Below are 13,757 nucleotides of genomic sequence, written 5' to 3' on the forward strand. Positions count from 1 at the left end.
TGGTAAAATATGAACAGAAGGGATTATCTTAACTGATCTAAACACTACCATACTGTGTAGAGATATATTACACTGAAGAAATACAAATAAATTACACTCTAACCAGGCTTTTCCTACATGATTATCATTCTGGAGCCTTTCAGCAATACCTTCAGCAAGAAAGCAATGATTTCATGAAGTATGGCTTATCTTCTGCTGAGAAGCAGCATCAGTACAGAGGCTCATGTGAGGCTGAAAGAAGGGCTTCATATTTACAGAAACACAGAAGTGGCATAATTCATCTTTTAGATTGTATTTACATTTATCTTCAATAAAGGTTTCTCTCTCTCCCAATACAAATTTTAAATGTTTGAACTGCTACAAAGTGATGTTGGACATTTCTAGCCTTACACAGTTGATAATGAATAAATGAGCTTAAGCTTGGCCATTCATGGATTTTGCACATTATTGGAATGTTGTGGAACTTGTTTAGCAAAAAATTTTTTTTTGAAAAATAGTAATTATAGAATGATTTCATTTTAAGCACAAAGTGCAAACCTTAAAAAAACAACAAAAAAAAAAGTGTCACATTTAGAAATGTTTGCTGTCACTATAAGTCAATAACTCAATATAGTATATTAAAAAATTCCTGCTGACAATTTACATTTGCTACTGCCACAGTGGAAGCAAAAAGTTGTTTTATGTTAATTTACATACTTTATTGGAAGAAGATTGTACAATTAAAACCTAAAAAATTCATGAAATCATTAATATTTATAATTACCCTTTATGAATCATAATGGGGAAAAATCAAAATGAGACATCTCAGGATATCAATCTCTTTATTATGAAATCAGGTCAAAATAAAAAAGGAACTCTTCATTGCTCTTTAGGGAAACATAACCATGAGATATTAAAAGTCTTTGTGATTGGGGAGAAGGATCATGACAGACATTACTGAATGCTTCCTCTCACAAACTCAAATCTCCAACAAAGAAAGCGGGAAAACCAACTCATCTGATCTAGAAATTAAAAAGCTTGTGTCACACAGGGAAAAATAAATCTGCCTTCACAAATAACATGCATTCAAGAACCCAAAAGAAGCCGCTGCTGGAGAAGATGACTATAACAATTAAACATAACTGATTATGGTGGGCCAAATATACTCCTACCTAGGGCTACAATATGTGGTTGAGCTGATTAGCACACTGTAAACCAGAGCAAAGGGGAAAAACAAAAAATAGCTTTGTGAAATTTCCATGACACCGTGGTAAGAAGCCCTGTTCCACGATAAAAGATCAAATGGGATGAGAGGCCACTATCTTCAGATCAGGATTTTGTCCATCATGTAGAAGGAGGGGGATAGTACTGGTTATACTGGGCATACTGGTTGTACTGCCCCCAGGAGTTTTGTCCCCAGCCACCATACTGTTGCTAAAGAGAACAGAAAAAACAAAAGTTAAAAGTAAAAACAGCTGTAAATGACCAGACATACTTTGTGTATTTGCAAGTACTAATTTTTTAGTGCTGTAAACCTGACAGATCTATAACCTACCTGGTACCAGTTATAGTTGTACGCAGAGGCATTTGCCTGCATGTCAGTCATTGTGTTTGCTACAGCAGCAGAGTCGTCATCCACACGCTGCCTCTTGGCATCAGGTTCCTGAGAGCTGGAGAAGTAAGCTCAAATTAGTAAGATCCACTTTACAGTTGTCAAAAACAACAGTATTTGCATCTGAGTTTAGTGTCATTTACTGTTGTGCAAATGCATTTGTACATTTTCAGAACACAGCAAATGCATTCGCTCTTCACTGAGATATGAAGAAATCTAAGATACCCATGTTTAACAGCTCATCTCCCTTCTCAGAAAGGTGCCTGAAAATTTTATGAAAATGTTTGTGTTGATGTGATGAGGCTGCGTTTCATTATCCACCTGTCATACCCGTTCTCGGCTTTCCTCTTTGTCGATTCACTTTCTTTTTGTAATTTCTGTTGTTCTTCATAGGCAGCCACAAGCCTGAAAGATGTAAAAGAATGAACATGGCTCTGTTAAAAAAAAAAAAAAAAAAAAAAAAAAAAAAACCTACTGCTCCCTCGTTGCATTGTAAGATGCAAAACAACTCACGCGTTAATATCGCTGCCAAAGTCTTCCAGGAACTCGACTTTGCGCTGGGAAAAGAGGAGACGGGATTCAAGAGGCAGCGGGCTCCTCAGGGCTCGGTCAAAACAGGCCAAGATCTCTGCTTCATTCTGGGTCACATCTCTGCTGTATTCCAGCTCAAGCAGGTTTAGGTAGAGTTTTGGACTCGTCTACAAAGCCACAAAAAAACACTGTTTACTTCACAACTAGTGCAGCACTGTTATTTCTTTATCATGTGAACAGATTTGCATGCCAGTGTTAAAATATGTAACTGTATGTTGACCATTTACAAATGCATCTGTCAACTAGCTCTCACCTGGTCTTTTTCAATAGCATCCAGCAGCACCTTCCTCGCCTTGCCCAGACTCCTCTGTACCTTCATCAGCTGCCTGGCCAGCTTCACAGCATAGAACGATGCCTCAGTAGCATTTTTCGCAGACTCCATTGCCTCCCTCAACAGCGCCTCTGCTTCCTCCAAGTTATCGTGGCGACGCTCCAGACTGACCCTCCGAAGTCGCACCATGGCGAGACCTGGGATCGCTGCCTCCAGGGACTTCAGGATGCCGCGAGCGTCCTCTATGCTGCCTGAGTTAAAAATAAATAAAGGGAATATGTCAGCCAAGGCTTAACTTGGAATTAAAATGGCATTTGTTTCTATATTATTCCTGATCTCAATACTTTATTTGGCTTTTGCATTCAATTTGCAAGTTACGTTGATTGGAGGTGCTCACCTTGCTGCTCCTCAAAGGCTGCCCACAGCAAGTGGATGGCTGGTTTCTTGGGCAGGTGGACGGTGCATGCCTTCTTGTAGATATGTCTCACACCCTCAGTGCTGTAGCCCTCTAGATATTTTGCATACTTCAGAGTGAAAAAGAGAAAGCAAGTTGGAAGAAAGGCAGGAGAGGACAGAGAAAAAAGAACAGAAAAGAAAGAAAGGCAAAAGAGACAAAACATTTTTAAACTACATTTTGAGTTCTCAGGAAGTTAATTTCTTCATTGACAAGATCGTTTTTAGAAATTTTCTGTGTAAACCCATCAGCACCTTCATGGAACCAATTAGATAAGTTTCTGTAAGGTAGTGGGAGACGAAGAAGATGCAACGTAGTAGTTGGCATATGCTGCAGTCAAATCTTGTGTGGCAAGCTGGCCATCCCCTAATACAACAGATACAGTCACATATCAACGTTACACGCAAAGAGAGTGCAGGACTGTGTCGATGTGATATCATCGTTGATGGGGAAGTGCAGGGAGGTAGCAGGAGTGAGGAAGCGGCTCAAGGTCAATTTACCTTGATCCAGAATTCCTCGTAGAGAGCACAGGCGATGAGGCATCTTTCGAAGAGAACCACCACACGCTCCGGAGTCCCATTCTCAATTTCGAAGTCCAGGTACTCCTTCCAGTTGTTCAGCTGCGTCTTCTCTAAGGCTTTGACGTGGAAGTATGGTCTCTTAATCTAAAAAAAAAAAAAAAATATCTATTAATTAGTTTGTTAATATTTTTTTTGGGTGGGAGGGGTTGAAACAATCAACACCAGTAAGGAGAAAACAAGACCCACCCCTTCTTCAAAGGCCCAACGCTTGCTGACTTCGTGTTCATTGTGGTTGAACACTTCCTGCCGCACCTCAATCACCTTGTGGCGCATGTTCTCGATCTCAGTCACCCTCTACATATAAACACAGATAAAGACAAGGTTAGTACCCTCATTTGTGCTTCTCCGTATCACATTCTCCACTTGATGTAAAAACTTCTATTCCTGCAGCCAAGGGAGTTACATCACCAGAGATAAGAAGCCTGCAGAGAGGAGAAGTATTTATGCACCCTGCATATCAGCCTCTGGATACAGGTGCTGGGATCAATGGTTCCCGGGTGATCCTGTAAGTTTTAAGGCGAGTCCCTGACTGGATGCCAACGTGAATCCCACCTGGCATTGATTGGCCTGGCTGCTGACATAAAGACACCTCTTCAAACCTCTGCAAATGATCCTTTTCCCTTTCATCATGGACAACATCTAAGCTCCTGCTAACCCTGCAAGCAGCAATTTTGTAAATTTGTTTCCCCTACAGGAGTGACAAAGAGGTTTTTACCTTAGCAGGATCCGCAAGATCCTCCGTACCAGGTGGCAGCTCCTCCTGAGCAACTTGTGACTCTCCGCTGTCACCGACCATTCCAGACAGGCTGGCTTTAGAGAGCTCGAGCCTCAGCTGAACAAACTCCTCTTCTGACAGGAAGTGCCTGGGGTGGTTACTCTGCACATGGTCTTTGAACCTGCACAGATAATAAAAATGTCACTTTACTGGAAAGTGTGTGTTATTTTCAAAATTAAATGCCCCATGACTATTTAGTCGTCTACCAAGGAATGAAACAAACTTTCAATGATAGACTTTTGAAATAAACTTTCAGTATTTTCAAGACACAAGATTAAGCAAAAATATCCAAGCAAAAACTTGGAAAAGTAGAGCATATAGGCAAAAGGTGGAAACCATTATTGGTGCAATGCCAAGTCTCCTTTGTAATTGCACCAACTCCTTTCAGACTGCAGAACAGGACATTGATGGTAATTGTAATTTTTAAGACATTTTATTTCTGCATTTTATGATAAAGTTTTATATTGTAAAAAAAAACGCGTGTGCACTTTCAAATAAATCTGAATATTGTTCTTTTACTGTACCTCTGGAAGTGCTGGGAATACAGCTGGGTTGGAATGCCCAAGATGCGGTCGTAGATGGCGGTGACGTTAGCCAGCTTCTGCTGCTCCGTCTCCCAGTTTATGAAGGATTCCCACAAACGATCTGAGCGAAAGTCTGTGCCTGCTGCAAGCACTGCATGCTCATAGGAGCTAATGGGGGAAATAAAAAAGTGGCAGCTTGCTGAGTTAAGTCTCATTAACTCAAAGAAATAACTATTAATAACTAATCATTTAGAAAGGAAAGTCTAAGTATTACATAAGTAGGTATCTATATAGAGAGCGATATTGAGTCATATATAAAAACCTTCACTCACGCTCGAATGCGTCCCTCCGTCTCTGGGTCAGTAGAATCGGAGTTCTCTTTAATGAAGGTCAGGTAGTGGATCCACAGGTCGACACTGAGAGGGATGGCCTGCAAGCCTCTTCTGTAGACCTGTTAAATAAATGAAATTAGTTTGTTCAAAAAAAAAAAAAAGTCTGTTTTTATACCCCTGCTTTTTGGCCTTATATAGTCTCTCAGCTAATATAATGTGATGCATGAGAAAACAATGGCAGAACATCCTAGCTGGTCAGTTTTTGACGAGACAGAAAAGCAGACACACCAAGCTAGAAAACCTAAGAAAGCAACAAATTTGTGTACAAGAAACACCTCTTCTTACCTCTTCAGCAACCTGTATATTGCCATGCTTTTTCTCAATATCTGCATACTTCTTCCAGTAGCCATAGCAATAGGGATAACGTAGGAAGAACACATCAAATGCCTTTCTCACAGCTGTAAGGACATTCTGCAAGGTAGCAATAAGAGCAAACAACAACAGTATTAGCATCTCCTTTTAGTTTTACAAGTGAGTTAGGGTCAGATTTCTTGATATCAGAATATGACATACTCAATTCTGTAAGTTTACATATATTTTCTTTACCTCTTGTTCTACATACTGCAGCAGGTAGACCCAGGCATTGAAGTCTTCTGGGTTTTCCTCAACTCCTTTAAAAAGCTTTTCAAACTCTGAAGGCAGTTCGGGTTCTGTAGGAACAGCCGATTCTTCTGTCGTTTCTTTGGATGGGTCTTCTAGCTCCATGACATCCTCGGCCATCTGTGTAGCCTCAGTCCCATCTGGGTAAGTTAACAAGTAGTCATCAAGTGAGTTCAATTAGAGACATTCAACTTCATAACAAGTACATATTACCACATACATGGAACCAACACAAAACCAAGTTTTAAGTTACCTTGACTGTCACCCTGTCCAGCAGATTCAGACTCTATAATCATCTCCTGGCTGCACTGCTCAGACCCTACAGACTCTGTTGCTTGCTGTGCATCTTCTGTGGGTTGTGGAGGAGGTGGAGGTGGCGGTGGCGGCTGTTCTTGGAAAAGTTGAGCACTGGCAAGTTGAAATTGCTCTACAGCTTTCTCCACAGACCCCAAATCTGTGGAATTAATTTGCTGGTCCGGTTGCTGCTCTTGCCCCATAGCATCCTGAGACACATCTGAGTCCTCAGGCAAGATGTTGGCAAGAGGCTCTGGAGCAACCTGGTCTAGTGACCAGTCAGCCGCCTGGCCTAAGACAGGAAGGTCTGGAATAAAGGCATCCCCATTGCTCTCCATGGCAGGGGACTCAGTGTCCAGCATTCCAGGAAATGTGCCCTCTGACAGTTTCAGGCCTGTTGAAAAATAGACAGAATTATCACTAGGAAAAAATTGTGTCAAACAAAAGAAGATTCATCAATTTCTGTCCTTTTTGCCAAGCAAAAACAAATCTATTACAGTTTACTGAAACCTTTATGGTTTATACTACTTAACAGGGTTAAAAAAAATAAATAAAAAAAACTAATAAGGTTTGCTCTGGGAAAAAAAAGGGGGCAAAATAGCATTTTTCCACCATTTATAACCTACTGAGTATCAGATTATTAAAATAAATTCCAGTTAGGACAGCACAAAATACAATTTAAAGTTAACAGTCATAAATCAAGCATAAGAAATATCACAGTATGAGCTGTGGTTACACGAAGAACAATTAAACACAAACGTGTGATAAGCTTTTAAATGAGAACTCACTATGTGACACAGCTTAGCTCTGATAACGAATTTTCCAAAACCGCTTTGACGGCGTGCTAGACTTTCTCGAAAAAAACTTGCCATGAAACCTTAATAAATAAAGTGATACCTTTATAAATCTGATGTAACATGAGGCGTGATTTTAGTTTCTGACATTTTAAAAAAATTTACTTCCTTAACAACTAAAACAGGTAACTCCTGGTGGAAGCAGCAGCTAGTGCAACAGGATACTTCCTTGTGCTAACATTAAACCGGTGCCAGCTTGAGCTTAAGTCCTGATTTACCTACTAAAAATAATTCGCCCGCATGCTCGGTTGCTTACGCATAACCTGCTAGCTTAGCTACCTTAATACTATATTACAGTTAAAAAAAATCTTGTTATATTTCCCTCAAAATCGAATACATTTAGCCTCGTTTGCATCTTGAGGCCATGTTGTTGCCGAGAGGTTGTTTCCATGGCCAAAGTTCAATCACAAGTTGGGCCTTGCGCCCGTCTATAACCGCACTGCCGTGAGCAGAGGTCGGACTTTGTTTCGTGTAAGCCCTTCTTGTCGAATACGTCCTAAGGTAAACTCAAAGCAGCTACATTTTTCACATATTCTATACGTTTTTAGCAAAGTGTACACAACAGCGATTACAAAACTGCTAAATACCCCGTAACTAGAGCCACTGCATGCAATGCATTTGGTTCCACCTCCAGGTAATAGTCTGTACCAGCAGCGCCACGTTAGCTAACCAGCTAATGCTGGCTGTTTCAACACCAGCGTTTCAAGCAAATGTTGAATTCATTACTAATCAGGTCATACAAAATTCACGAATAATAATACGTTTGAAAACCTTATCAGTATCTTTCACGTAAATTTACTCACCCCCGTGGACTTGATTGCAGCTTTTTGGATTCACTTTATCTACAGGACTGCGAGCGGGCGCGTTTCGCTCACCATTCTTAACTTGGAGGAAGAAGACAGGGAGCGTATGCGCATGCCCACTCGAACACCACCCACCAGCGGCTTGCTGCGCGCGCTACAGATACTTTTCTCAAAGATTTTTTTTTTTTATTATAATTTATGTTTTTTGTTTGTTTGTTTTTTCATTTTTAACGTGCAAAGGTCGCGAGATTAGAACAAGAGGCTTAATCAAGAAAGAAACAGTTCATTTAATTTATTTCATAGTTTTTGTTTTATTCTTAATTCTTGATGTCTTGAAATAAAAAAAAGGTTTGCAGGCTTCTTAGAGTTTTTTATGAATTCCTCTAATAGTAACAAATAGATTTTTACAAAAACTATGTTTTTCCATTGTCCATCTGCCCATGTTTCCTGCATAAAGTGCTGCGCATAAACCCTAAATATATTTGTGTGTATACACTGACATAAGAATTCACACAAAAAACTGACAAAGAATAGATGACGTCTTGCCCCCCACCCCCACCCCCCCACCCCAACCAAACACCACAAAACTGAATATTAAATATCAGGTCTCAACCTCTTTGTCTTTTGTAGAATATATTACAAGTAAACATCTTTAACTTTATTAATAAAACAACATACATTTCCAATCAACTGAGCTTCATACTCATTTATGCTTCCATACACCAAATCCCAAAACAACCTCCAACAAAGTACAGAATTACGTTTTGCATTTTGCTTCTGTTGTATTTATTAAAGGATTTACTTTTATTAAATATATCACTGGAGCTTCTGCTGCTTGCAGAATGAGCTACGTTTGGTACTTTATTTTGGGATTTGTAGACTTCACAGATCCAAAGTGACCTGCCGTATTGAACGTGCCATGACCCTGTCCTGTAATATTACCATTTTAATCTCTCAGTGGTTATATTATTGCGGCAGATCAGCATGTGTTGCCAGTTTGTGCTGCACATTGGCATGTTTGTTATTCAACTGCCTCGCCTCAGTTGGAATTACACAACAACTTCAGAGATCCTTATCATGAATGTTTGTGCCTCAGAACGGTATTTGATATCCTAGATTTGGCTAAATCTTCGACAACTATGGCTTTTACTTTTATACAGGCATACATTTTAATCAGCTTACTGACTTTTTTAAAATTTCTGTAACTTCTAAGAAACCAAGAACAGTATAAATAGATTTTTAAATTGGTAGGCACAACAACAAAACAAAAGGTGAGGTGACTTGGTAAAATCTCACGTTTAAACCTCTTTCAAATAGGCTCTTATAACCTTCTTTGTGCGTAAGGCTTGTGTCTACCAACATGACTAGTTTATGATATTAGAATCACCTGTCATAATATCCTATCGCAATATACACGAGTTCACTTAGTATACTGACCTGTCCTTCTTTAGACAGTCTAAATTAATAAGCTGGTGTCAAGTAACGCTTCCCCCCCCCCCCCCCCCCCCCCCCCCCCCCCCCCGCCCTGCTAACTCACATAATCCACGTCACAGACTAATAATACAGGAACTATTTAAATGAATGACAAGACATGTTAGAAAGGCCCTAAACCCTAAACCCTCTCCTGAGACCACTGGGCCCGCTAAATCATGACATTTCATATGTGCAGTCTTGTGTATTTTCATTGCGGTACGTTAAACTAGAGGTGATTATATCCATAATGAACGCCCAAATGGCGTCAGCGTTACCGCCTAATGGACCGGCCTGCAGTTCTTTTTTTCTGAGCGCGCATGCGAAATGGCGTGCGGTGCCTTTATATGCAGTCGGATTTTTTAAATCCAAGCGAAGGGTGTGTATATGTCCAACGTCCACGGCGGTTTGTATGGAGCGTGGATTTAAGACGTTTACAGCGTCAGTGTATAACTTTAATAAATCAATAAACTGGCACTTTTTAAGTTAGCTAATAAAGAGAGATGATTATTATTTGTATCTTAATTACCTAATTTAATTACTGGGTCACTGTTATGCGTGAGTAGGCGTCCGGCCAGTTCAGATTTATTCCCGCTGAGTCTCTGTGCACCACCCTTGTGTTCTTTTGTTTTTAATATATTCAGAATTCTGAGCTCCGAGGCAGTCCCCAAATGCATCACTAGTGTGTGTGAGCGGTGTAGAGGAAGTGGCGGCTGATCTGGGTCCGCACCTTTTCCGGTAACACAGCACCGCCACCGCTGTGACTGAACGGCTGGAGAGAGAGGGAGGAAGAGAGAGACGGAGAGCGGCAAGAGCGGGGAGAAACGGTCCGGGGACAGGGGGGTGATTGCCGCAGACGTAAGTATTTACCGCCTTCTTCATTTTATCCGTATCATATTGCTTTTCTGTGTGCAGAGAGAGTATTTTTTTCGGATCCAAAGTTGTCCTCTGTACTAACACCCCTCCCTTCTCTGGACCGCTCCTGTGTCACAGGGGGAAGAGAAGAAAGTCGGATGAATCAATGACCTTTTGAGAGCTCTTCCTCTGGATGTCCCGGCGCAGAAACGGACCGGAGAGGTTTAATTTAGGCGGTTTAATAAGAAAATCGCCGTGCTTTGAAAATTCACCGCCTGGAATTAGCTAAGGCCAATTGTGGACAGCCGGCAGCCAAGGAGGAAGTGGGAACCCCCGGGCTTTGAACTGGGCCTGATTTGTATAGTCCGCTTACCGTTGAGAAGGCACTACTTTGTGTCAGGTCCGGCTCCGCTGAGAGCAACAGGATTTCGAAAGGAGAAAAAGAGCTCGAAATGCGGTTTTTGACGGAAGTCTGTGCTCAAAGGCGACTTTGAAACATCTTTTTTTTTTTTTTCTTTTTTTTTTGGAGGCCATTGGATCATGAAAATAGACCCCCCCTCAAGTCTGTGAGGGCTCCATATGTACTGCTTCTGCTGAATGCTCAGGTCAGATCACCATAGACCAGCTAACTGTACTGTACAAACTTGAAAGTCACCACCTTTTGTACATTGACACTTGTGTCAGCCCACCGCTGCCATCACGTGGGGGACTTTTTGTAGCAACACAGTGAAACTGTAACTCCTCAGTGGTACTCCTATTTTTCTTCTCATTGGAGAAGTTTCACTATATCTTCTAAAGAAGTATTTATGAACATAAAACAAGATGGGGAAAATGCTTTCAAAGATCTTTGGCAACAAGGAGATGAGAATATTGATGCTTGGACTTGATGCTGCTGGGAAAACTACCATCCTGTACAAGCTGAAGTTAGGACAGTCGGTCACCACCATCCCCACCGTCGGTTTCAACGTGGAGACTGTCACCTATAAGAATGTGAAGTTCAACGTCTGGGATGTGGGAGGACAAGATAAGATCAGGCCGCTCTGGAGACATTACTACACAGGCACCCAGGGCCTCATTTTTGTGGTGGACTGTGCCGACAGGGACAGGATCGACGAGGCCAGGCAGGAGCTCCACCGAATCATCAACGACCGGGAGATGAGGGACGCCATCATCCTGATCTTTGCCAACAAGCAAGACCTCCCAGATGCCATGAAACCCCACGAGATCCAGGAGAAGCTGGGCCTGACCCGGATCAGAGATAGGAATTGGTACGTTCAGCCTTCGTGTGCGACGACAGGGGATGGACTTTACGAGGGCCTGACCTGGCTTACCTCAAATTATAAGTCTTAATGTTCCCCTCCCTTCTCACCAGCCTGGACACTTGGAGGCAACAGAAGTAGCTGAGAATGAAAAAAAAAATAAGTAAAAAAACATGCAATCAGAAGCAATTAATACCATGACCTCTCTGCTGAGTATGTATCAAAGAGGGTAGCAATTACTTCTAGTTTTTCTTTTTTTTTTTTTTTTTTTTTTTGATAATGATGTCACTATAACCACAGATTTCATTTAAACAAAACAAAACAAAAAAAAAAACCCATTTCTTGGCTTTTTTTGTAGCTTGCTTTGGTTCACACTCTGTATAACCAGCACTGTTTAAATATACAGTAAGCTTTCTTTTACTGCAAATTCTTTATTTTTTACCTCCTTTTTGTATAATTTCCTTTTTAGGGGACTATGGGACACACATTTATAGTTTCGTCCCATGCTTAGCTCTCTTTCAGTATTCTCTCAGTCATGACCCTGGCTACATATCCAAAGGATGGGGGGGAAAGTCCAAAAAAAAAAAAAAAAGGAAAAAGCATTGCCTACCACATCAGCATATCATTTTCGTGGCTGAAGCCGCCTCTATAATGTGTAAGAATGTGTATTATGGATATGTTTGGACCTCCTTTCATAATTGATTGTATCGGATGAATGAGGACACGTGTTAGTGCTTATTTCATGTGCAGTGATTCCATCCATAATGTCTACTGTGGCGGTTTGTTTGAAAGACACTATGCGGACGCTCGACATTCACACACACTGTGATATGGATATATATATTTTTGTTGTTTCAGGGTCAGAATCTGTTACCACCAGTCTTATCATTTCCTCTCGAGCTTCCGTTACTGTTGAGTATTTGTAGTTTTTTCGGCCGCCTTAGGAAGGGACCTGGGTTTACAGGTGTCCCCGAAATCGAGACAGCAGAAGGTTTTATCGGCCGCTGAGTTTGCACTGTGGGAGAGAGGCGCGGAGGGAGGGAGGGGGTTGGTTAGCAGCGAGCTGGCTGTGCACATTTTTACTCTCTGTGACTGACTTTTGGACCCCAGCAAGTGTTGACCAAGTCCACTCCCCCCTCCACCATCACCACCTCCAGTGCAGGTGCTTCAGTGACTGCAACCCCTTCTTCTCCTTCTTCTTCTTTTCTTATTTTTTTTTTTTTTTTCAAATCATCATCAGCCCATGTGGTCCTGCAAACACCGATCGACTATTCTGTTAACGCTTCTCAGATGCCACTGTTTTATTTCTTTTCCTTTTCTTTTGCTATGCTGATGAAATAATAAAAAAAATATATCCAGATCAGTACAGAAGTGGTGACTTTTCAATGAGCAGCTGCTGCCGTAGCAAAAGTAATATTTCACTCACAGGGGTTAAAAAAAACCAAACAAAAAAAAAAAGTTCATAAAAGAGGAAACGAGAGCTTCTGAGCGTTATAGTGACTAAAAGAAACTAGAACGAATGTGAAGTGAAGTGAAGCTCAGCCCGTTTCCTTTCTCCTCTTGCGTGCGTGTGTGTGTGAGTCATTTGCTGTGAATAAATGATGAGATCTCTAGTTTCAGAGAAGTGATTGTCAGGTGAACCATGCTTTGCCACGAGTCTTAAAGTTTCCTTTTGGTCATCAGGGTGCTGGATTCACAAAGGTGAGCAATACTCAGAATCTGGATCACTTTAATGAGGAAATTACATATTTTCCACTCAAGATTCTGGTGAAAAATTTCCCACAAGTACAGTGATTTATTTATTTTTGATGCTGCTTTTTTTTTTTTTTTTTAATGGGCAGTGTCTTTCAACTACTGAGGTTACTCAGTCAGCCTCACAAAAGGATCTTTACCACCCTGGCATTTTGCCTTGAGTAAGCGAGCTGCCCCGAGGCACGCATCTGAGATCAGGTCACCATTTCAAAGCCACGCTTTCACCTGTTCGCTGTGTATCGCAGCAGAGACCTTCACGTGTGTTTCCACTGCATAGAAAGAAGGGATATGGCTGCGTCTGTAAGGTCAGGTTCCTCTCAACGCACCAAAAGAGGAGGGTGTGAATTGTGGGCAGTGACATCACTGTGTGAAGTCAGGAAACGCTTTGAAAGAAGAAGACTGTTGTCATGGAAATTGGTGGTTGAGGAGTGAATGTCTGAATGAAAACAGGTTGAACTGCAACAACAAATCCTGCAACTGGTGGAAAGATATATTTTTAAAGTTTCTAAATATCAGGAGGAGAGTAACTTCCTTAAAAGCTGGTATAGTGAAGGTATTCTGGTATTCCCAACTATGTCACTGTAAAAATATTCAGAGAAGTGATTCCAGGAATTCCTGTGCAGGAATTTTGGCTATTTATCTGCATTTGCTCTGTTTGCTCATGAGCTGTTTGTTCTGCGACTGTTGATTT

General features: G+C 41.2%; 2 protein-coding genes across 3 annotated transcripts; one reads left to right on the top strand and one right to left on the bottom strand.

The window, feature by feature from the left end:
* Positions 1-804: 804 nt before the first annotated feature.
* On the bottom strand, positions 805-7,829 carry prpf39 (PRP39 pre-mRNA processing factor 39 homolog (yeast)). 2 transcript variants are annotated; one of them, XM_030720937.1, is made up of 15 exons: positions 7,731-7,829; positions 6,033-6,467; positions 5,726-5,919; positions 5,465-5,590; positions 5,120-5,238; positions 4,788-4,955; positions 4,204-4,384; positions 3,675-3,782; positions 3,408-3,572; positions 2,851-2,977; positions 2,436-2,704; positions 2,105-2,289; positions 1,922-1,996; positions 1,535-1,649; positions 805-1,413 (listed from the first exon to the last, which is right to left on the bottom strand). In XM_030720937.1, the coding sequence occupies exons 2-15, from the start codon at positions 6,433-6,435 to the stop codon at positions 1,324-1,326; spliced, it is 2,325 nt and encodes a 774-aa protein (XP_030576797.1). In that variant the 5' UTR covers positions 6,436-6,467; positions 7,731-7,829; the 3' UTR covers positions 805-1,323. The 2 variants fall into 2 exon arrangements, with proteins under 2 accessions (XP_030576797.1, XP_030576796.1); XM_030720936.1 differs by having other exon boundaries at positions 1,913-1,996.
* Positions 7,830-9,926: 2,097 nt separating this feature from the next.
* arf6a (ADP-ribosylation factor 6a) lies at positions 9,927-12,677 on the top strand. Its single transcript, XM_030720938.1, has 2 exons — positions 9,927-10,058; positions 10,194-12,677. The coding sequence occupies exon 2, from the start codon at positions 10,878-10,880 to the stop codon at positions 11,403-11,405; it is 528 nt and encodes a 175-aa protein (XP_030576798.1). The 5' UTR covers positions 9,927-10,058; positions 10,194-10,877; the 3' UTR covers positions 11,406-12,677.
* Positions 12,678-13,757: the final 1,080 nt, after the last annotated feature.

This window comes from Archocentrus centrarchus, chromosome 24 (genome assembly GCF_007364275.1).
Source record: "Archocentrus centrarchus isolate MPI-CPG fArcCen1 chromosome 24, fArcCen1, whole genome shotgun sequence".
NCBI classification, from domain to species: Eukaryota; Metazoa; Chordata; class Actinopteri; order Cichliformes; family Cichlidae; genus Archocentrus; species Archocentrus centrarchus.